This window comes from Staurois parvus, unplaced genomic scaffold, assembly GCF_062004578.1.
Source record: "Staurois parvus isolate SC_StPar_1 unplaced genomic scaffold, SC_StPar_1.0 ptg000569l, whole genome shotgun sequence".
Taxonomy (NCBI): Eukaryota; Metazoa; Chordata; class Amphibia; order Anura; family Ranidae; genus Staurois; species Staurois parvus.
The window spans coordinates 1,097,433-1,123,432 of NW_028318365.1; the positions used below are offsets into that span (position 1 = coordinate 1,097,433).

At 42.2% G+C, this 26,000-nt stretch overlaps 1 protein-coding gene across 1 annotated transcript in view; it reads right to left on the reverse strand.

The window, feature by feature from the left end:
- LOC149450644 (NACHT, LRR and PYD domains-containing protein 3-like) overlaps positions 1–22,730 on the reverse strand; it is a 108,762-nt gene extending 86,032 nt beyond the window's left edge. The window contains exons 1-5 of the mRNA XM_089691685.1: positions 22,662–22,730; positions 21,106–21,460; positions 20,035–20,073; positions 14,589–16,326; positions 5,518–5,652 (exon numbers count right to left, since the gene is read on the reverse strand). Of these exons, the coding sequence (XP_089547811.1) occupies positions 5,518–5,652; positions 14,589–16,326; positions 20,035–20,073; positions 21,106–21,460; positions 22,662–22,730 (2,336 nt within the window). The remainder of the gene's footprint in view (positions 1–5,517; positions 5,653–14,588; positions 16,327–20,034; positions 20,074–21,105; positions 21,461–22,661) is intronic.
- Positions 22,731–26,000: the final 3,270 nt, after the last annotated feature.

The following is a 26,000-nucleotide window of genomic DNA, read 5'->3' on the forward strand; positions in this document are numbered from 1 at the left end:
CTCCTCACACTGCTGGTGTGTTCCATTTTTTGTCATAGGGTGCTGGCAGATTACGGGCCTCCCATAGCTGCTGCCAGGCCCCTAATCTGCCATGGGCCCCTATACCGCCTCCTCATGCTGCTGCCAAGTCCAGAGTCTCTCATGGGTCCCTGTACGGCCTCCCATTGCTGCTGCCTCCATCGCCACACTCTGCCATGTGCCACTTTCAGGTCTCCTCACACTGCTGGTGTGTTCCATTTTTTGTCATAGGGTGCTGGCAGATTACGGGCCTCCCATAGCTGCTGCCAGGCCCCTAATCTGCCATGGGCCCCTATACCGCCTCCTCATGCTGCTGCCAGGTCCAGAGTCTCTCATGGGTCCCTGTACGGCCTCCCATTGCTGCTGTCTCCATCGCCACACTCTGCCATGTGCCACTTTCAGGTCTCCTCACACTGCTGGTGGGTTCCATTTTTTGTCATAGGGTGCTGGCAGATTACGGGCCTCCCATAGCTGCTGCCAGGCCCGTAATCTGCCATGGGCCCCCGTACCGACTCCTCATGCTGCTGCCAGGCCCGTAATCTGTCATGGGCCACTGTTGTCGCTTGTTGGCATATTCCGCTCGTTCAGATGCTCCTTCTCCTGCTACTCCTCTTCACGGATTCCGTCAGCAGTCTTTCTTGGAATCCGTTTCCAAGAGACAACAGTTTGCGAGCACGCACCCGACGGTGCAGAAGCTGAACGTCCTCCTGTCCAAGTTGCTGCTGCCAGGCTCGTAATCTGTCATGCGCCCCTGTACCGCCTCCTCATGCTGCTGCCAGGTCCAGAGTGTGTCATGGGCCCCCGTACCGACTCCTCATGCTGCTGCCAGGCCCGTAATCTGTCATGGGCCCCTGTACCGCCTCCCCATGCTGCTGCCAGGTCCAGAGTGTGTCATGGGTCCCTGTACGGCCTCCCATTGCTGCTGCCAGGCCCGTAATCTGCCATGGGCCCCTGTACCGACTCCTCATGCTGCTGCCAGGCCCGTAATCTGTCATGGGCCCCTGTACCGCCTCCTCATGCTGCTGCCAGGTCCAGAGTGTGTCATGGGTCCCTGTACGGCCTCCCATTGCTGCTGTCTCTATCGCCACACTCTGCCATGTGCCACTTTCAGGTCTCCTCACACTGCTGGTGGTTTCCATTTTTGTCATAGGGTGCTGTATGGCCTCCCATTGCTGCTGCCTCCACCGCCACACTGTGGCTCCACACTCTGGTTTTGGCCCCGTGACTGCCCAAATGAGTGAAGTGTGCGGTGATTCTAAGATCGACGGCACTCATCTGCATGTCATACTGACTGACAGTATTATTTCTCTTCCCCAGCAGACTCCAAGGGCATTTAAATTAAAGGTACAGTGTTCTGCACTAATATTAAGTCTCTCTGAAGCCTAGAAACACCCTTTTTTAAGTTAAATTCACAGCGAATTTATTCGACTCGAATCGAATATTGTCCACGAATTCGCCGAATCAGTCGAATCGAATTTTTCATTTCTTCGCTCATCTCTAACGGTAATAGTAGGCGAGGAGAGTCCGGGGAGATCCTATTCTGAAGACACGCGGTACATTAATAGTAATAGTAGGCGAGGAGAGTCCGGGGAGATCCTATTCTGAAGACACGCGGTACATTAATAGACGGTAATAGTAGGCGAGGAGAGTCCGGGGAGATCCTATTCTGAAGACACGCGGTACATTAATAGTAATAGTAGGCGAGGAGAGTCCAGGGAGATCCTATTCTGAAGACACGCGGTACATTAATAGATGGTAATAGTAGGCGAGGAGAGTCCGGGGAGATCCTATTCTGAAGACACGCGGTACATTAATAGTAATAGTAGGCGAGGAGAGTCCGGGGAGATCCTATTCTGAAGACACGCGGTACATTAATAGACGGTAATAGTAGGTGAGGAGAGTCCGGGGAGATCCTATTCTGAAGACACGCGGTACATTAATAGACTGTAATAGTAGGCGAGGAGAGTCCGGGGAGATCTTATTCTGAAGACACGCGGTACATTAATAGACGGTAATAGTAGGTGAGGAGAGTCCGGGGAGATCCTAATCTGAAGACACGCGGTACATTAATAGACGGTAATAGTAGGTGATGAGAGTCCGGGGAGATCTTATTCTGAAGACACGCGGTACATTAATAGACGGTAATAGTAGGCGAGGAGAGTCCGGGGAGATCCTATTCTGAAGACACGTGGTACATTAATAGGCGGTAATAGTAGGCGAGGAGTGTCCAGGGAGATCCTATTCTGAAGACACGAGGTACATTAATAAACGGTAATAGTAGGCTAGGAGAGTCCGGGGAGATCCTATTCTGAAGACACGCGGTACATTAATAGACGGTAATAGTAGGCGAGGAGAGTCCGGGGAGATCTTATTCTGAGGACACGCGGTACATTAATAGACGGTAATAGTAGGTGAGGAGAGTCCGGGGAGATCTTATTCTGAAGACACGCGGTACATTAATAGACGGTAATAGTAGGCGAGGAGAGTCCGGGGAGATCTTATTATGAAGACACGCGGTACATTAATAGACGGTAATAGTAGGCGAGGAGTGTCCAGGGAGATCCTATTCTGAAGACACGCGGTACATTAATGGACAAAAATAGTACATGAGGAGAGTCCAGTAAGATCTGGGAATTGACTTTAAGGTCTTTTTATGTGGTATTTACCAAGCATTTTTCTATTTGTGATAAATGCAGCATACTATAAAAAGTGAATGGACAGTTTCAGTTTCACTGATGTGTTGTCACTTGACCAACTTGCATGAGATAACTGTCAGCACCGGTTGTGGTAAACTCTTAATCCACAGCTTGGGGCTCCCTAGGGTATGGAGTCTAAGCCCCAACCTGCTTGTTCACCAGAGCCCCTGATGGTGGGGATGGACTTGGAGCAAGCCAAAACCAGGTCGCGGCCCCCAGGTTCATCCAGTTGTGGTAGAAGAGACCAACAGCGGGAGCTGGGTGCAATGGGAGTAGACTAGAAGATCCAGAAGACAAACCGAAGTCGGGACAGGTGGAAGACAAGCAAGGTCAGGAACGAAGCCGGGGTAGGTACACAGGTGGGCAATGTAGGAGAGAAGTCAGGGACAAAGCCGGGGTCGGTACACAGAAACACTAGACCAGATACTTGGAAGAACACTGGGGAGCACAGACAACAAACGTTGCTCTGGCAATGTAGGACAGACTGAGCATGTCTAAAATAGACAGGCAGACAAGGAGGCGGGCCAGGAAGTGATGGAAGGGAAGGACATAAAACCCAGGGAATAGCAGATGACGCCCATAGGTGAGCACAGACAACACACATGTGAAGGGAAACATGAACAGCAAGGAGGTAAGACAACACAACAGGAGGCTGCAGGCTAACTTGTGACAATAACCTTTAGTGAATTTTTACCATTGTCTAATGTATGGGCTACCTTCACTTGAACAGACAAATGATCTCTACTAAACTCTCTTGATATAATGTACATCACCACAGTGCATTTAGGAGGGACATGCAAAGCCCTTGCTTTTGCCACCTGTCACTGCTACTTTAGTCCCAGTGTACCTAGAACATAGTCAATGTGTGCCTGTCACCTAATTCTTTTTCCTGTGTACTGGTTGGAGACCTCTGTGGTGCTAATCTGCTCCTATTGCTATGGGAGATGGATCTGCTAACAGAGAGAGTTCCAACAACTCCTCCTGCTAGAAGCTATCCAATTTTGTCACATGTACACACTTGCAGGTGCAGACTGCCATCTCCTCTGTAGGTGGCGTTCAACCTGTGTGGAAGTCACAGGAAACATGGCTTCTCTTTGGTTTCCAGGGTCAATGGAGCAGTGTTCCAGTTGGTTACCCATAACAGTCATCTTGGGTCAACAGGGTCTTTAAAAGTCCCTGCCCCTGGGATTTGGCACACATTCTATGAGTGGCTAGTGTAGGGAGAGAGATTCTGCTTGCTAAGGAAAGTAACTAGTGCTAAGGAAAGTTTCTTGATTAGGAGGGAAAGGTTAGGGACTTGCTGTTGCAAAGAAGTCTCCCCTCTTGGGACCAGACTGGCCAGTCTGCACCCCAACCTCTGTAACAGACATTGTCGGCTTTTCTCCTGAGCCATCACTTTTACATTATACTGTAAGTCATTTCCCTAGCAACGCTCGCCCACTCTTCAGTACAGGTTTACTGTTCTATTGCCATGTGCCAATCACAGCAGGTCACATGACAGTTGTATACAATGGATGGCTTCATTCATGCCATCCATTGTATACTAGTGCCTAGCTGTGAATGGTCACAGCGATCACATGCACATGTCATGTGATTAGCTGTGACCAAATCACAGCTAAGCACAAAAAAAAAAAAAAACCCTGAATGAATCGATGTCATTCAGGTAAATGCTTGCTTATAGCAAAGTAATTCTTTGCTATAAGCAAATTGTGTAAACAAAAAAAAAAAAATTAAATACTGATCACTTCCCCAAAGTAGTACAATGTTACTATGGTAACATTGTACTACTTTGGTCATAGTAAAATATGAAAAAAAATCTTAAAAAAAAAAAAAAAAAAAGTAATAAAAAATTAAAAATAATAATAATAAAAAAAAAATATATATATATATATATTTTTTTTTTTCATACTGTCACCAGTCAGTGTCCCTGTTCACCGCCATGCCAGTTATATGATGACGCTGTACTGCACTGGTGACAGTATGTAAAAAAAATAGTGAAAATATATTTTTTAATTTTTTCATTTTCCGCAAAAATTATGACAAAAAAATACAACTTCAAAAAACTCGCCATTCCTCTTATGAAGTACGTCGGACTGTCTACTCTGCAAAAAGGGGTCATTTGGGGGATATCTGTACTATTCTGACATTCTTGGACCTCAAGAAATTAGATTGGCTGTCAGTACTTCAGGATTGATCAATATTCAGATCTATCCCATAGTTTGTGAACTCTATAACTTTCCTACAAACTAAATAATACATCCTAATTTGGGTTATTTTCACCAAAGACATGTAGCAGAATACCTAAATTTATGAAGAACAATTATTTATTTGTAAACTTTTATAACAGAAACAAAGAAAAACGTGTTTTTTTTTCAAAATGTTTGGTCTTTTTTTGTTAATTTAGCAAAAAATAAAAACCCCAGCGGTGATTAAATATCACCAAAAGAAAGCTCTAGTTGTGTGAAGAAAATGATAAAATTTTAGTTTGGGTACAATGTTGTATGACCGCGCAATTGTCATTCAAAGTGTGAGAGTGCTGAAACCTGAAAAATGGCCTGGGCAGGAAGGTGTAAAATTGCCCGGTATTGAATTGGTTAAAAGGAACCCCAAATCTCATGGATGGGATTACGAAGAGAAATATTCCCTTAGAGTGAGGAGAACACATGAGAAGAGTACAGGTGATGTGAGATTCTATATCAGTGAGGATGGAGGACACCCAGAGACATATGGAAACACTGAGAGATGGGAATTATCACAAAACATCACATTTCCTGATCACGGCAGAATCACAGATTTCTCTTACCATAATTCCTGAATTTTACTCTCTGGGTTAATCAGCCAGGAAAGTTTAGAAGGCTTCTTTTTGTCTGAAGAGGGGAACCCTTCTGTTTTGGCCTTTTCCAGATAATCTTTACTGGAAAAAACACAACTGGAAAATCTAAAATACAATAATGAGATAATAGTTACCTCCCAAGAATGTACAGTATTACATCCAAAAACAAGAATAAAAATGTAACAACCAACATATCTCTTCCAAATGGCTGCCCTTCCCTCCAGCTCTACAGTCTGATACTGAACCTGATGAGGACTTTTCATTGGTGGGGATAAGCAGTCTTTGAAGTCACACTCCATACAAAACTTAAAGGAGGCCTCTGATTCCCTGATATATATATATATATATATATATATATATATATATATATATATATATACTGTATATATGGTCTCCGGCCTTCCAGAGATAAAGTTTCATGCATTAACAATTTCTGCAACATCCTGGAACACCTCTTTGGTTCCAAATATAAAATGCAGTCCAGGCATTCTCATCTCCACCCACTTTTGTAGACAATTGGCCCCTCCAATGTTGGGATGATGATGTCACACGCAGTTCCAGGACAAGCTCATCCAGGGCAAAGATGTCAAACTGCACCCCTCCCCCACATTCATGATGTGTAAGTTTAGGGGATCTTACGCTCAGCAGTCACCTGCTTGTCAAAATCACTACCACTGAACCCTTCTCCTGTCAGCCTTGTAACAGAAGGAAGGTACCACTATCCCTGCAGTGAACCATTGTGCCCAGGGCATCCACCCCTTCTGCCCACCCCTAATTCTGGCCCTGGTCACACCTCTGGCATTATTTCTATCCCCCAGATCTCTGAACACTAAGCTTTCCCTCCATTGGCTGGATACACCCATTTCTGCCCACCAATGAATGACTGGCAGATCACACCTGACATGGAAGGAGGTGATATGTCAGACGACACCACTGCTGAACATTGGGCAAATTCTACAAGATGCAGACCCACTGGGAAGGTCATAGAATCTATTGATGGGATCACAATACTGGATGCCAATGAAGTGAAATGTGAGGGATTAAAGTCATCATTTCACCCCACTGGTCATCTCCCCCCATACAGATTTAGTGGAATCCTCTTTATGTGTATTTATAATAACAAGACCCCCTATAATCCTTTCATGTTGGGGGTCTGTGCTGTATATTGGAAGTTAAGAAAAGGGAGAAATGAAAAGGGAACCTTTCAACTTGTGTCTACTGCCTCCAGTATTGGAGTAACAGATTTCCAGGGAGAGAAGATTGGATTTGTAGTGGAGGAAAGGATTTCCAGGTGGAGGAATCTTAGAATCTCCGATTTCACCCACTTTTGTAAACAGAGGAATAGGAGTAACTCTGGGGATTCTAAATTTCTCCGGAAGAAAAAATCTTTTATTACCACTACTGCTGGAACTATATTTTAAGTAAGAGGGCAGTAAGAACTTGTACACAAGGTTATGGATACAATGAAGGCCAGAAATGTATCTAAGACCATGATCTACTCCTTGTTAGAGTAATAAATAAGTAAAAACACCATAAAAGAAAAGTATGGCATTTCGTTTTTTCAAATTCTACTTACCTAGGTGGATGCTGCATCTGTCCCTCACCGGCTGGCTCTAAGGGTGAGAACTCAACGATCACATGATCACAGACAACAAGACTGTCATTCATCTCTGTCTGCTCTGCCCCCCCCCCACCATGCTCACTGGAGTGCTGGGCTGTAGAGGGGGAGGGAGCGGCCATATCATGCTCTCAGCGCATCGCTCCAGACTTTGGGGTGGATCCCATCAAAATTAAAAGAAAGAAATGCTTAAAATATATTGCTCTGTGTGTAATGAATCTATAGAATATATGAGTTTCAGTTTTTGGATTACTGAAATAAATTAACTTTTTGATAATATTCTAATTTATTGAGATGCACCTGTAAAATGTTAGAGAGTGATCTCCTATACATAATGGAAACAATGTGAGGAAGATGAGACTCCATTGTGTGACAAGTTTATTGGACTGAACCCTTCACATATCAGCCAAGGTACACAGCGGAGTTCTGTCACTGCAGCATTATATCCTCTATTCTGTACAGTGCCTTGAAAAAGTATTCATACCCCTTGCAATTTTCCACATTTTGTCATGTTACAACCAAAAACGTCAATTTATTTTATTGGCATTGGATGTGATAGACCAACACAAAGTGGCACATAATTGTAAAGTGGAAGGTAAATGAGAAATGGTTTTCAACATTTGTGACAAATAAATCTGAGAAAAATGTGGCGGCATTTGTATTCAGCCCCCTGGAGTCAATACTTTGTAGGACCCCCTTTGGCTGCAATTCCAGCTGCAAGTCTTTTTGGGATGTCTCTCCCAGCTTTGCACATGTAGAGAGGGACATTTCTGCCCATTCTTCTTTGCAGAATGGCTAAAGCTCTGTCAGATTGGATGGAGAGCATCTGGGAACAGCAAATTTTCAAGTCTTGCAACAGATTCTCCATTGGATTTAGGTCTGGACTGTGATTGGGCCATTCTAACACATGAAGATGCTTTGATCTAAACCATTCCATTGTAGCTCTAGCTGGATGTCCTGCCCCGGTCTCATGTTTTTTGCAGACTCTAACAGGTTTTCTTCTAAGATTACCCTGTATTTGGCTCCATCCATCTTCCCATCAATTCTGACCAGCTTTCCTGTCCCTGTTGAAGAAAAACATCCCCACAATGTGATCCTGCCACCACCATGTTTCACGGTGGGGATGGTATGTTCAGGGTGATGTGCAGTGTTAGTTTTCCCCCACACATAGCGTTCTGCTGTTATGCCAAAAAGTTGCATTTTGGTCTCCTCTGACCAGAGCCCCTTCTTCCATGTGTTTGCTGTGTCCCCCACATGGCTGCTCACAAACTGCATTCAGGACTTCTTATGGCTTTCCTCCAACAATGGCTTTCTTCTTGCCGCTCTTCCATAAAGGCCAGATTTACAGATTGCACAACTAATAGTTGTCCTGTGGACAGATTCTCCCACATCAGCTGTGGATCTCTGCAGATCCTCCAGAGTTCCCATGGCTGCTTCTCTGATGAATGCTCTCATTGCCCTGTCAGTTTAGGTGGATGGCCATGTCTTGGTAGGTTTGCAGTTGTGCCATACTCTTTCCATTTTGGGATGATGGATTTACCAGTGCTCTGTGAGATGTTCAAAGCTTAAGATATTTTTATATAACCTAACCCTGCTTTAAACTTCTCCACAACTTTGTCTCTGACCTATTTGGTGTGTTCCTTGGCTTTCATGATGCTGTTTATTCACTAATGTTCTCTAACAAACCTCTGAGGGCTTCACAGAACAGCTGGATTTATAATAACATAGTTAGTCTGGCTGAAAAAAGACAAAAGTCCATCCATTTCAACCATAAAAAAAAAGTTATAATCCTACACCCACAGTTGATCCAGAGGAAGGAAAAAAACCCCAGCAAAGCACGATCCAATTTGCACCTGCTGGGAAGAAAATTCCTTCTTAACCCCCCGAGAGGTAATCGGATATTCCCTGCATCAAATTTACCTATAAATGTTATATCCAGTTATATTCTGTGTATCCAAGAAAGAATCCAGGACTTTCCTACAGCAATCCCCCCTTATGTATTATACATGGAGAACATATCCCCCCTTATGTATTATACATGGAGAACATATCCCCCCTTATGTATTATACATGGAGATCATATCCCCCTTATGTATTATACATGGAGAACATATCCCCCCTTATGTATTATACATGGAGATCATATCCCCCCTTATGTATTATACATGGAGATCATATCCCCCCTTATGTATTATACATGGAGATCATATCCCCCCTTATGTTATACATGGAGATAATATCCCCCCTTATGTATTATACATGGAGATCCTATCCCCCCTTATGTATTTTACATGGAGATCCTATCCCCCCTTATGTATCATACATGGAGATCATATCCCCCTTATGTATTATACATGGAGATCATATCCCCCCTTATGTATTATACATGGAGATCATATCCCCCCTTATGTATTATACATGGTGATCATATCCCCCTTATGTATTATACATGGAGATCATATCCCCCTTATGTATTATACATGAAGATCATATCCCCCTTATGTATTATACATGGAGATCATATCCCCCTTATGTATTATACATGGAGATCATATCCCCCCCTTATGTATTATACATGGAGATCATATCCCCCCTTATGTTTTATACATGGAGATCATATCCCCCTTATGTATTATACATGGAGATCATATCCCCCCTTATGTATTATACATGGAGATCATATCCCCCTTATGTATTATACATGGAGATCATATCCTCCCTTATGTATTATACATGGAGATCATATCCCCCTTATGTATTATACATGGAGATCATATCCCCCCTTATGTATTATTCATGGAGATCACATCCCCCCTTATGTATTATACATGGAGATCATATCCTCCCTTATGTATTATACATGGAGATCATATCCCCCTTATGTATTATACATGGAGATCATATCCCCCCCTTATGTATTATACATGGAGATCATATCCCCCCTTATGTATTATACATGGAGATCATATCCCCCTTATGTATTATACATGGAGATCATATCCCCCCTTATGTATTATTCATGGAGATCACATCCCCCCTTATGTATTATACATGGAGATCATATCCCCCTTATGTATTATACATGGAGATCATATCCCCCCTTATGTATTATACATGGAGATCATATCCTCCCCTATGTATTATACATGGAGATCATATCCCCCCTTATGTATTATACATGGAGATCATATCCCCCTTATGTATTATACATGGAGATCATATCCCCCCCTTATGTATTATACATGGAGATCATATCCCCCCTTATGTATTATACATGGAGATCATATCCCCCCTTATGTATTATACATGGAGATCATATCCCCCCTTATGTATTATACATGGAGATCATATCCCCCCTTATGTATTATACATGGAGATCATATCCCCCTTATGTATTATACATGGAGATCATATCCCCCCTTATGTATTATACATGGAGATCATATCCCCCCTTATGTATTATACATGGAGATCTTATCCCCCTTATGTATTATACATGGAGATCATATCCCCCCCTTATGTATTATACATGGAGATCATATCCCTCCTTATATATTATACATGGAAATCATATCCCCCTTATGTATTATACATGGAGATCATATCCCCCCTTATGTATTATACATGGAGATCATATCCCCCTTATGTATTATACATGGAGATCATATCCCCCTTATGTATTATACATGGAGATCATATCTCCCCCTTATGTATTATACATGGAGATCATATCCCCCTTATGTATTATACATGGAGATCATATCCCCCCCTTATGTATTATACATGGAGATCATATCCCCCCCTTATGTATTATACATGGAGATCATATCCCCCTTATGTATTATACATGGAGATCATATCCCCCTTATGTATTATACATGGTGATCATATCCCCCCTTATGTATTATACATGGAGATCATATCCCCCCTTATGTATTATACATGGTGATCATATCCCCCCTTATGTATTATACATGGAGATCATATCCCCCCTTATGTATTATACATGGTGATCATATCCCCCCTTATGTATTATACATGGAGATCATATCCCCCTTATGTATTATACATGGAGATCATATCCCCCTTATGTATTATACATGGAGATCATATCCCCCTTATGTATTATACATGGTGATCATATCCCCCTTATGTATTATACATGGAGATCATATCCCCCCTTATGTATTATACATGGAGATCATATCCCCCCCTTATGTATTATACATGGAGATCTTATCCCCCTTATGTATTATACATGGAGATCATATCCCCCTTATGTATTATACATGGAGATCATATCCCCCCCTTATGTATTATACATGGAGATCATATCCTCCCTTATGTATTATACATGGAGATCATATACCCCCCTTATGTATTATACATGGAGATCATATCCCCCCTTATGTATTATACATGGAGATCATATCCCCCTTATGTATTATACATGGAGATCATATCCCCCCTTATGTATTATACATGGAGATCATATCCCCCCTTATGTATTATACATGGAGATCATATCCCCCCCTTATGTATTATACATGGTGATCATATCCCCCCTTAATCTCCTCTTCTCAGTAGAGAATACATTCAGTTCCTCTAATCTTTCCTCATAGCTGATCTCCGCCATGCCTCGTATAAGTTTGGTTGCCCTTTGTACTTTCTCCAGTTCCCCAATGTTCTTATACTGAGATTACATGACACACAGATGCACTCTTTACTAATTAGGTGACTTCTGAAGGCAATTGTTTCCACTAGATTTTAGTTAGGTGTATCAGAGTAAAGGAGGCTGAATACAAATGCAGCCAGTGACATGTCAGTCTTTAGGAGCGCTCCACCAATTCACTAACACAGGCCTGTGCAACACATAGACTCACACAGTGTAATGTAAGAATCCTACAGCATACAATTGAATTTGGGACTGAGCCTAAAGAGACAATTATGGGCCACTTTGTGTTGGTCTATCACATGGTTGTAACCTGAAAAAATGTGGAAAATTTCAAGGGGGAGGAAGACTTTTTCAAGGCAATGTATAGCAGTTCCCTCTGCAGTATCAGATCCATCACTGTCAATGGGGAGCACAGAGATCTCCATACACTGAGCACAACTCTTCCTCACACTATTTCCTCTTCTGCTCCAATCTTCTTCGATCTGGGTAACATATATGTGTCTTGGATGTGTTTTGAACCAATTTGCATGACATTGCAAATGAGATTTCCTATTTGCATGACATTGGTTTCTAATTTGCCTGTTCACATACATGTGGTGCAACTGGTGTGCAGATTCAGTGTGAACTGAAAAAGAGTCCCGTCAGTTTTCAGTACAGTCCAGCTCAGATGCAAATTCAGGCTCATTGACTTCTATGAAAATGCTTCTGAACCGCATATGCCATCAGTTGTGAACAGAGAAAATTCCTGACCTGATCCTAATCTATTCCTGTCCTGAACCTGATGTAAACCTGAACTAAACTGCTCAAACAACTACCTTGTCAATTAATAATGTGAATAACCTCAAGTTCTTACTATGGTGAATACAAATGTAAATAAAAATTAGGAAGTATGAAATAAACTGTAGCTGCTAGTGCACACAACCCATGTCTCAGTGGGCTAAATAATGAATAATATCAATGAAAATATGCTGCACTACATATAACAAAATACACAATACCTAAACCATATATCTATACATAAAACAGTGATGTAAAAAACAGAAACTAAGTGACTCTAAAAATATGTTAAATAAAATATATTAATTGTACAAAAAAATGAATTTTCTTAAAGTCCAATAATTTAGGTATTCTCCTGTGATCCCTTCTTGAAATAAAGACCACCATGTGCATCTGTCACAGAAATCCAGTGCAAAAAAACCTCCACCATATATCTGCTCACCTCCAGCAGTGTGACCTCACATTATGCAATGTTTTGGTCTAACTGCACGTTTGATCCCAATAACATGGACTCTGTAGATCAAATTGCTGCAGGGTAGCTCCAAAAGATGCTCCCTCCAGATAACTGCATCATGCTCAGCCATATTCCTCATAAACAAAAACTCAAAATAGTGCTTCATCCTTCAAAACTTTTATTTGCACATTAAAACATAAGAAATGCACTTATGTTCCAGAGGTCCATATCTGCACCATGTATGGTGAATGTCCTGTAATATACTAATTAGGCACAAGATGGCAGTATCATCCCTGTTAGCAGTTTTATGTTGTGGTGGGATGATACTGCCATCTTGTGCCTAATTAGTATATTACAGGACATTCACCATACATGGTGCAGATATGGATCTCTGGAACATAAGTGCATTTCTTATGTTTTAATGTGCAAATAAAAGTTTTGAAGGATGAAGCACTATTTTGAGTTTTTGTTTATGAAGAATATGGCTGAGCATGATGCAGTTATCTGGAGGGAGCATCTTTTGGAGCTACCCTGCAGCAATTTGATCTACAGAGTCCATGTTATTGGGATCAAACGTGCAGTTAGACCAAAACATTGCATAATGTGAGGTCACACTGCTGGAGGTGAGCAGATATATGGTGGAGGTTTTTTTTGCACTGGATTTCTGTGACAGATGCACATGGTGGTCATTATTTCAAGGAGGGGGTCACAGGAGAATACCTAAATTATTGGACTTTAACCAAATTCATTTTTTGGACAATTAATACATTTTACTTAACATATTTTTGGAGTCACTTAGTTTCTGTTTTTGACATCACTGTTTTATGTATAGATATATGGTTTAGGTATTGTGCAGTTTGTTATATGTAGTGCAGCATATTTTCATTGATATTATACCTTGTCAATTAGCTGTGAAAATGTAGCTTCAATATGCATGGCATATATGTGAATCCACACTTAGACTATAGTGTTAGGCTTTTTCTGTATTGATAAAATGCTCTTATGGCTATTTTCTCTTTGAAATGAATGTTAGGGAATGTTACATTTACCCTTCAAAAGGCAACAGATAGAAACTGATATTTTACACATATTACAAACCATCTGAGTATTATTCATGACTTTCACAGCAGTTTTTGTATTTAGAGACCTCTGATTGAATGTTTTACAGTTTTTATAAATTTTTACACAAATGTTCAACATAAAAACATCCTCTGTTTATGAAAAATGTAGAGTTTTGTGTTTTTTAGTAAATTTTGATCAAATGTTATTATGTGTGTGATGAATGGTATAATAAGGTGGCAGTGAAAGGGTTAATACTATGTAAGTGATGTGATTTTTACCAAAAGTTTTGTATGAGGTGATACATTGGTAACCATCATTTAGGACTGAGGAAAGCATGAGTTCCCTGGACTTCTAATAAGTGTGGTGGATGGAGAACATGTCTGATCATCACCATTATACTGTATGCAGGTTCCTGTCCATTCTCTGAATTCAGTTATCTCCTCACACTCACTTACCTGACCTTCTGACACCTGTGTAGGAATGGAGAGAGATTTTTCTTGCACTCTGGATCCACAATAAATGAATAAAAACATAGAGACTGTAAACATGTACTTTTCTTCAAGCAATAGCTCAGCTTCTTGGAATAATTACTGTCCATCCATAAGTGACTGGTACGTGAGCAGTGCAGATACAAACGTGGACAATGAGACATTACTCTCCTAATGAAGTCCTCATCCTGAGTCTCATACAGACAGAAGATGGTATGAGTAAAGAAAGTGTCATTGATGTGCTCCATAACAGAACATTTCACTGCAGTTATGACTTGGAGTGAGATGTTGATGCCTGTGCTCTCTGAGAATGTCTTCACCTGCCTTTCATTTAAGAGACCAAACAAGAATTGTATAGCTAATGCTAAATGGGGGAAAAATGTACTAGAATATTCCCACTGGAGTCCTATACAAATCTCTGGAAGAAGCATATCTTTCATAAATCCAAACCCATCATCCAGCAGATAATACAGAGCAGCAAGGAACTCCTGTACACTCAGGTGGATGAAGCTGTAGCAGGCCTGGGTGCGGACGTCCCAATGAAAGATGTTCTCATTCAGAAATACAGACTCCACCTCAGACAGAGAAAGTCCATGTCTTTCTAGATCTTTCTTCTCAAATAAGATTTGTTGCTGCAGAACTCCCTGATTGGCCAGAGCACACAGCTTCTTCAGACAGGTTTGTTTCCTGTGTACAGACTGCTCCTTGCTGTGATGGGTTATTAGAACCTCCAGGTATAGAAGGTAAATTGAAGTCGTCGTTTTACACCGAATTAATCCCAAATCTTTTTGTATTTCTTGTTTCATTACAGTGCAGACAATCCAGCATGTGATGGGGACGGCACACATGGTGTACAGAACTTGATTGTCTTTTATTATACTGAGAACCTTGTCTGCATCTTCCTTATTTCCAAAGAATTTATGGACATATTCCTCTCGATCTTCCCTTGTAAATCCTTGGATTTCCACATTGCGAGAATCAATGTGAGAATCATCAATCAGTGTGTTAAGTTTCTCCATGGCCAGTGACCTGGTGGTGATGATCAGAGAAGATTGTGGGAGAGCCTGTTTCCTGAGCAGTCTTTGGAGAATTATTTCTTTGTGGGTTTCCATAGAAATGTCAAGACAAGCCTCAGATTCCTCCTCCAGAGTCCACCTCAGTTCATCAAACCCATCAACTATAGTGAGAAGTTTTCTCTGACTTCCAGGATCCTTCAGTATAGACAGAAGGTCATCTGAACTCTGCAATTTGCAGGCTCTGGATAAAAGTCCCACAAGGCTTATGTTTCCAGGGATGGTATTGATTTCTCTACAGCTCAGATAAAACACAAAGTCAAACTTGTCTTGGTAGAGATCCCCAGAGGCCCAGTCCAGCATGATCTTCTTGGAGGTCATTGTTTTTCCAATCCCAGCAGGTCCTTGTAACACCACAATTTTAGGAATAAAACCATATTCATCAGGGTCAAAGAGAGCCTGGATTGTGGTTGGGGAGTATTCATCAGAAGGTCTTTTCTCTATGCTCTGTAGATGTCTTATGCCTGAACTCCATAGTTCTTGTTCTTTTTCCTCTTTATTCTGGTGTCCCTTTGTCATCGATAACTTGGTGTATCTTTTCTGTAGATAAGCAGCCTCCCCCAAACGGGAATTATATTCTTTATTCCCCCGGAATGTCTCTTTCACAGACTGTCTGCATTCCTTTTTGAGGTCTTTATGAGAGAAAAGAAAATATTTTATTCCTTGTACACACATGTATTAGTATTTACAGTATAAGACAGAGTTAGAAATATTGTATTCTACTGTAAAAAAATTAAAGGTTTTTCAAAGTACAATGTACCAAAAATGATCAAAAGTAGTTCCACAGTTCAAGTATCATAGATAGGCACTATATAAATACAGAAGGTTGTAGTCTGCACAAACCTTACAAAAACATACAGTAATTCAAAGACATTATGTCAGGGACAATAAAGTGCAAAAAAAAAAAAATGGAAAAAAGGAAGTCAAACGGAATTCAACCATGCAGAAAAGATGTTATGGAAATATTGTATTCTAATTATAAATCCTAAGAATGTAAACCTAAAAGAAGAAATCCCATGAAATACAGGATTGTGGAACCCTCCAAACTGTGTACACATCATACAGATTAGAGGTCTCTAAACTTTATTAACTCATGGCTAGTTTAGCCCTTAAGACTTTAGAGGGGCTGAACTGTGGCCATTTGGTAAAAAAAATTGGTCAGGCATTAGTGTAAAACAATGCATCTTTGGTATCAGTGGGAGGAATAGTGCTCCATCATTGGTGTCAGTGGGAGGAATAGTGTCCCATCTTTGGTATCAGTGGGAGGAATAGTGCCCCATCATTGGTATCAGTGGGAGGAATAGTGCCCCATCATTGGTATCAGTGGGAGGAATAGTGCCCCATCATTGGTATCAGTGGGAGGAATAGTGCCCCATCATTGGTGTCAGTGGGAGGAATAGTGCCCCATCATTGGTGTCAGTGGGAGGAATAGTGCCCCATCATTGGTATCAGTGGGAGGAATAGTGCCCCATCATTGGTGTCAGTGGGAGGAATAGTGCCCCATCATTGGTATCAGTGGGAGGAATAGTGCCCCATCATTGCTGTCAGTGGGAGGAATAGTACCCCATCATTGGTGTCAGTGGGAGGAATAGTGCCCCATCATTGGTATCAGTGGAATGAATAGTGCCCCATCATTGGTATCAGTGGGAGGAATAGTGCCCCATCATTGGTGTCAGTGGGGGGAATAGTGCCCCATCATTGGTATCAGTGGGAGGAATAGTGCCCCATCATTGGTGTCAGTGGGGGGAATAGTGCCCCATCATTGGTGTCAGTGGGAGGAATAGTGCCCCATCATTGGTGTCAGTGGGAGGAATAGTACCCCATCATTGGTGTCAGTGGGAGGAATAGTGCCCCATCATTGGTGTCAGTGGGGGGAATAGTGCCCCATCATTGGTATCAGTGGGAGGAATAGTGCCCCATCATTGGTATCAGTGGGAGGAATAGTGCCCCATCATTGGTATCAGTGGGAGGAATAGTGCCCCATCGTTGGTGTCATTGGGGGGAATAGTACCCCATAATTGGTGTCAGTGGGAGTAATAGTGTCCCATCATTGTCATCAGTGGGAGGAATAGTGCCCCATCATTGGTGTCAGTTTTAGAAATAGTGCCCCATCATTGGTGTCAGTGGGAGTTATATTGCCCCACTATTGTTGTCAGTGGGAGGTGGAGTGTCCCATTGTTGGTGTCAGTGGGAGAAATAGTGGCCCCATCATTGGTGTCAGTGGGAGGAATAGTGACCCATCATTGGTGTCAGTAGGAGTTATAGTGCTCCACTATTGTTGTCAGTGGGATGAATAGTGTCCCATTTATGGTGTCAGTGGGAGGAATAGTACCCCATCATTGTCATCAGTGGGAGGAATAGTGCCCCATCATTGGTATCAGTGGGAGGAATAGTGCCCCATCATTGGTATCAGTGGAAGGAATAGTGCCCCATCATTGGTGTCAGAGGGAGGAATAGTGTACCATTTATGGTGTCAGTGGGAGGAATAGTACCCCATCATTGCCATCAGTGGGAGGAATAGTGCCCCATCATTGGTGTCAGTAGGAGGAATAGTGCCCCATCATTGGTGTCAGTGGGAGGAATAGTGCCCCCATCATTGGTGTCAGTGGGAGGAATAGTGCCCCATCATTAGTGTCAGTGGGAGGAATAGTGCTACATTATTGTTGTTAGTTTGGGGAATAGTACCCCATCATTGATATCAGAGGGATGAATAGTACTCCATGGTTAGAGTCAGTGGGAGAAATGGTGCTCAATTGCTGATGCCAAGAGCAGGAATTATACCACATTGTTGGTTCAGTGGGAGGAATAGTATCTTGTATCAATGGGAGGAATAGCGCCCCACTATTGTTGTCAGTGGGAGGAATAGTTTCCCATCATTGGTATCAGTGGGAGGAATAGTGCCCCATCATTGGTATCAGTGGAGGAATAGTGCCCCATCATTGGTATCAGTGGGAGGAATACTGCCCCATCATTGGTGTCAGTGGGAGGAATAGTACCCCATCATTGGTGTCAGTGGGGGGAATAGTGCCCCATCATTGGTGTCAGTGGGAGGAATAGTACCCCATCATTGGTGTCAGTGGGAGGAATAGTGCCCCATCATTGGTATCAGTGGGAGGAATAGTGCCCCATCATTGATATCAGTGGAAGGAATAGTGCCCCATCATTGGTGTCAGTGGGAGGAATAGTGCCCCATCATTGGTATCAGTGGGAGGAATAGTGCCCCATCATTGGTATCAGTGGGAGGAATAGTGCCCCATCATTGGTATCAGTGGGAGGAATAGTGCCCCATTGCTGGTGTCAGTGGGAGGAATAGTGTCCCATCATTGGTGTCAGTGGGAGGAATAGTGCCCCATCATTGGTGTCAGTGGGAGGAATAGTGTCCCATCATTGGTATCAGTGGGAGGAATAGTGCCCCATCATTGGTGTCAGTGGGAGGAATAGTGCCCCATCATTGGTATCAGTGGGAGGAATAGTGCCCCATCATTGGTATCAGTGGGAGGAATAGTGCCCCATTGCTGGTGTCAGTGGGAGGAATAGTGTCCCATCATTGGTGTCAGTGGGAGGAATAGTGCCCCATCATTGGTGTCAGTGGGAGGAATAGTGTCCCATCATTGGTATCAGTGGGAGGAATAGTGCCCCATCATTGGTGTCAGTGGGAGGAATAGTGCCCCATCATTGGTATCAGTGGGAGGAATAGTGCCCCATCATTGGTATCAGTGGGAGGAATAGTGCCCCATTGCTGGTGTCAGTGGGAGGAATAGTGCCCCATCATTGGTGTCAGAGGGATCCATAGTTAGTGTCAATGGGAGAAATGGTGCTCAATTGCTGATATCAAGAGCAGGAGTTATATCTCATTGCTGGTTCAGTGGGAGGAATAGTATCTTGTATCAATGGGAGGAATAGTGCCCCACCATTGTTGTCAGTGGGAGGAATCATGCCCCAAGGCCCAGATAAAGAAAGCAAATTGCCAAATCAGTTTAGATGCAACTGATCTAGACTAAAGCTTAGTATAAATGTATTGAAATTTAATTATTTCCAGAACTGGCTAAATTCCGATATGTGTGTAGCCTTGTGTGTTTAACAGAAGCCTGTCATTAGAATTGTCCAGCATTTAAGCCAACATGTAGCTAATGGCTGCAGCACTGATCAGTGTATTCTGACAATGCGGAGATCTATGTATCCACATTGCTTTTGTGGATGTGGGGATCTCTGGGGTTTTTCTCTGGGGTTTAATCTGCTGGTTGAATGAAAAAAAAACCTATGTGTGTATCTCCAGCTTAAGAGAGAAGAAAATGTTCATCCAGAACAGATTTCATATCAAACTTGGATGTCCTACTAACCTGCTAATCTGTTGTTGTGTGTCATCTTCTTTAATTTGGCTGTAAAGAAATAATTCTATTATTGTATATGAAGTAGGATGTGTGCAGGAAAATCTCTTCCCCTTAAATCTGATTTTGGATAACTGATTAATCCTGAATAACCTTTGATATTTCTACCATGTATTTCTATGAATATATTTCTTATGGTAGATACTCCCAGTCACCATAATCCCACCAACCTTCTGGAGATTGGATCCTCTTCTCATCTTATTTCTTTCTGCAGGTGATGGGGAGAGGTCTTTGTGTGCCTGATAACATCTCAGAACATTGCAGTGATGTGAATGTGGTCGGACCCCAATACTCGTTGCAGAATTTTACTGGCACACACTTAGAAGCTGGAGTATTGGCTTCTTTTTCTAATGGAGGTTCAGATGGCCATAGATGGATGGAAATTTGGCTGTTTCAGCAGGGAACCTTAACAGTCTATGGCTGTTAAAGTTTTTGATGAGTCAATCTAACGATCAGCTCCTCCAAAGCATAACTGCTGGTATGTGTTCACTTGATCAGCATTTGCAGCAGTTGGTTGCAATGCTGATCAGTGCATTCTGACAGCAGAGAAGTCTCACTGTCAGAATACGATAGTGCAGCAGGGAGGATTCCTTCATCCACCTCACTTACGTCAATGGAGGAATATGTTCAGTTTTTTTAAGCAGCCAACTTATTCATCAAATAAATCTGACCCATGTATGGCGAACTTCAGAACACCAAGCCAAACTTATGAGGCAAGTGGCTGCAACTGTATTGCAATGTCAGTGAAGTCATTGTGTTATGATGAGTGACTGTCAGCATCCTGGAGAATTGTTACTCTGCTTCCCTTTTAGATTGTTCCTGAACTCTGTAACCTTTTCCTTGATCCACAATTTTGATACCCAAATTTATTTTATCTCTTAAACTTCCTTAGTAAAGTTGGTTTCATCCCATTAGAAGCTCATGAGTGGTCACGGGTTTTCCCTGTATGACATTCATAGTTCTTCCTCACACAGATGTTGATCAGGAATTGGTAGGAATGGGTCACTATAGATGGGAACTCACCATTTTGTGCTCTCCTCTCCTGGAGGTCATTTGCAGGTCCCATCAGACTGATCAGTGTAAAGACTTTAATTGTGACATCCAGAGCACCTTCTTCTCCATATGTGTCTATCAGGAGGTCCTTGGTGGTAATCCAGTCTGCATTTTCTAGTCTTCCTCGAGGGATGGGATGTTTATCTCCATAGGAGAAATCAGACAATTTGTTCCTAAATCTCTTGAAATCACATCCTTTCAGATCCTCTAGAGAATATATGATAAGATCCCCGGTGGTTTGTGGGCCATATCCCAGAACACCAGAAGCTGACCCTGTAGAAAGGACAATCAGAAACCGTAAACATTCATCCTGATTGGATGATATCTGACAAATGACAGCAGAAATGTCTGTACTGGCAGTCAGTGGTGCTATAAAGATCATATAGAAGGGGAAAGAGATACCCCCAAATATGTCTATATGTACACATCCTATGGAGAGATTGGCTTCCCTGTGATAATCTCACATGACTGCCTCCATGACTGTAAATTGCCTCTCAGATGGATGAATATTGGCTATTCACCTAGGGGGTCTAAAAGTTTCCTTCACAAATAATTCCCTTAATGTGTCCAGTATGTTAATTTCCTGTGATCGTCAGCTCCTTCTAGTGGCCATATAGTCATATATTTCTGAATGAGGTATTTAAAAAAACGACTGTATTATGATCACTAGATGGAGCTGTTGATCATACGAAGTAAACCTATTAGACACATTATGGGGATTATTAGAAGGGATGGGCTGCATGTTTGAATTGAACATGGGCCATTCATGTGTTCGGCAGGCTATTCGCCTGCCCTGCCCCACAATGCACTGTGCCCTGACAGTACATTGTGATTGGCCAAAGCAATGCACTTGACCACAGATCAGATTTTTTTAATTTTTATTTTTAACAAACAGCTTGTCACAGACTGTCTCCTGTCTTTTTTTCACTACATTTTTTTTGTGTGAATGGGTAGTGGTAGCATGTACCCCATACTCATTCACATGGTGGGGGTCCCCTTGTTAAAGGGGGGCTTCAAGATTCTGATAAGCCCCCCACCCACAGACCCCCACAACCAAAGGTCATGGTTGTGGGGAAATGGCCCTTCTCCCCATCAGTATGGGGACAAGGTGCTTTGGGGGGAGCCCCACTGCCCCAAAGCACTCCCCATGTTGAGGGCATGTAGCATGGTATTGTTGAGGAGGGGGGGTTGCTCGTCCCCCCCTTTCCTGACCTGCCGGGCTGCATGCTCAGAGAAGAGTCTGGTATGGATTTTGGGGGGTACCCCACACCATTTTTTTTATTTTGGGGTGGGGGATCCCCTCAAAATCCATACCAGATCCAAAGGGCTTGGTATGGATGTGAGGGGGACCCCTTATCATTTTTTGTATTTAATTGTCAGGCAATGTAGACAAATCTTGCAACATTCAGCTGTCAGAGGGGAAACCCACTGACTCCAGGAACATAAATGAATGTCTCCCTACTAAAATACAGCGTGACTTCATAATAGAACTCATGCTGGATTGTAGTCACTGAGTGGGATCTCACCATATACTCAGAAGCAGGAAGATACCGCTCAGTTGTTCGGTTCAGTGTCCGAAGTTCATGGTCGAACATTCTGTAGGTTCAGATGTTTGACTGTGAACCAAATGGGGGTGTTCGGCCCATCACTAATTATTAGTGATGGCTGAGCTAGAAATACAAACGCAAGTAAATTTCTAATACATAGAGTTCTCACGGTATACACAGTATCTGAATAACCATTTTTTAAATTGTATTTATTGATTGTTTCATAGTAAACTAGAAGAAACTATGAACCCTTTACAAACTCCCCCCTGAATAATGATGTGTCTGATCAGTGTAAACTAAGAACTCCAATTACAAATTTCCCAGCAGTGTGTGTCATGTAACATGGGACTGTTTTCTCCTTAGGACTATACACAAAGGATTCCCACCAACCACTACACAAATAACCATCAAATTTGGGTTCATCCAGTCATTATGGATCACTGGGCCATCTCAGAAGATCATTTCCATCAATGATACAATGATACAAACAGATGATACCAGAACGCTCAAAAATGTAGCTGCACTCTTGAACACCTGCTGCTTAAGACTAAGTCTGGCCATACATTATACAATTTTCTTGATATTTTTGGTTTAGATTTACCAAAAACCATATAACAGGAGGTCAAAACTAATAACACTTTCAATTGTATCCAGTTATGCAGACCCTTGCACTACATAGTTGAAGGTAAATCTAAAGGCAATTGGGCAGAAATTGGACAGAAAATTGTATAGTGTATGGCCAGCCTAAGTCTCAGAAAGATTTCAACCAATATAAATCTGCCCTCCAAAAATACAATTCCTGTCTCTACACTGCCAAGCAGACCTATTTTATCACTTATTCCGTCTCCAAGAACTCTTCTCTACCTTCAACTCTCTACATTTTCTTTCACTGCCTCTATCCACTAACTACAGATATCTCCCTCACTTTACACCTCATGTCCACAGATACAATCACTACTTCCCTTATCCAACCCTGCTACTATAGTTTGCTAAACACCCACCTAACCAGCTGAACGGTGTAACTATGTGACCTAACCACCTGTCCCATGGACCCTGTTCGCTTCTAAATACTGCAGTCATCTTTTGGCTCTGCCATACACTCTCTAACCCACATCTTCAATTTCTCTCTCTTCTGGAACATTTCCCAATTCTCTAAAACATGTACTAATCACCCCATACATAAAAAGCTCTCATTGGACACCACTACTTTTAACAACCTACTCCCCCTTGCTCCACTTTTTCTCCAAACTCCTTGAACATCTGTGTAGAATATTGTAAATTTATCTATATGGCTCAGAATTTCAAGTCCTGAGCTACTAGCCATGCCTTAAGAGTTACTCACCACCATTTGCCCCACCCAACCCCTACCCTGCTACACCCTTAATTCTGCCCCTAAACAAACCCTCGTAAATTATCTCATGAAATGACACTGTTAAATGTTACCCACATTACATCAGTGTCCCCAGAGTCCCCCCACATTACATCAGTGTCCCTTCACATTACATCAGGGCCTCCAATGTCCACTAAACACTCCATCATACTTAAACCATGGACCACATACAACCATAACCCCCATAATCTTTCACTCACCAAACCATAACTCTACCAAGCATATACTACCTAGTATCCAACCCAGCAATACCTCAAGTGCCCCCCACACTCTACCACCCATAATATCCACATCATCCTGAACCTGACCAAACCACCCATACATGTATGCTTAAAACAGACATATGTACACACACATGTACATACACACACACAGACACATGTGTACACACACACAGACACAGAGACACATGTACATACACACACACACACACAGACAAATGCAAATACACACAGACACATGTACATACACACACAGACACATGTGTACACACACACAAACACACACACAGAAATATGTATACACACACACGTACACAGACACAGGTACATACACAGACACATGCACATACACACAGACACATGCGCATACACACAGACACATGTACATTTGCACACATGTACATACACACACACAGACACAGGTACATACACTGACACATGTACACACAGACACATGTACATACACACACACAGATACATGGACATACACAAACACACACAGACACATGTACATGCAAACACACAGATACATGTGCATACACACCGACACATGTACATACATACACACAAATACATAAACAGAGACACATGTACACACACACAGTCACATGTACACACAGACACATGTACATACATACAAACACAGATACATGTACATACACACAGACACATGTTCACACACACAGACATATGTACATACACAGACACGTGTAAACACAGACACACACAGACACATATACACACACACACACACACACACACAGACACATATACACACACACACACCTACATATACACACACACACACACACAGACACATGTACATACACACAGATACATGTACATTCACATAGACACATTTATACACAGACACATACACACAGACACATGTATACACAGACACATACACACATGTACATACATACACACACATAGATATGTGTTCATACACACACACATGTGTAGATACACAGCCACACACACTCAGACACATGTACACACACACAAATACATGTAGATACATACAGACACATGTACATACACAGACACATGTACACACAGACACACAAACACACACATGTACATACATATACATTTACACACACAGGCACATGTACACACAGACACACATACAGACACATGTACATATACACACATAAATGTACTGTGACAGTATGAACGGCAAAGTGATGGATGGAAGATATGTGTCACCTCGCATGAGGTCATACTGTGAGGTGTAAGATGGAGTCCACTCCGGGTTTTCGGGGCCACAATGGCAGAGGTGGTTCCGGACCAGAGTTTGAACTCCACTAATGACCACCAACAGGTGATATAAAAAGGGCAGAGCTGGAGCAAGGAGTCGCTCGTGGCCTGGGACTCAGAGAGGTATTCTGAGAGAGCTGTGTGTATGGACTATACCTGCAAGAAAAGGTTTGCTGTTATTTTGTTTTGGTGACAGGGAGAAGCCCTTCACCTCTGAGAGAGGAATCATCTGCTGTTTAGTTAGTGCCTGGATGGCAAGGGTTTATTTTGATGTTTTGTTCATTTTGATATTTCTTGCAAACCTTTTTAATAAAACTGACATCCAGTCAGATTTTGACGAAAAGCCTGTTGTGTGGTCTACCTTTGTCCCAGGGAAGGAGATCCCCCACCTGAGCTAACCCCACAGTACATACACACAGACACATGTACATGCATACACATGTA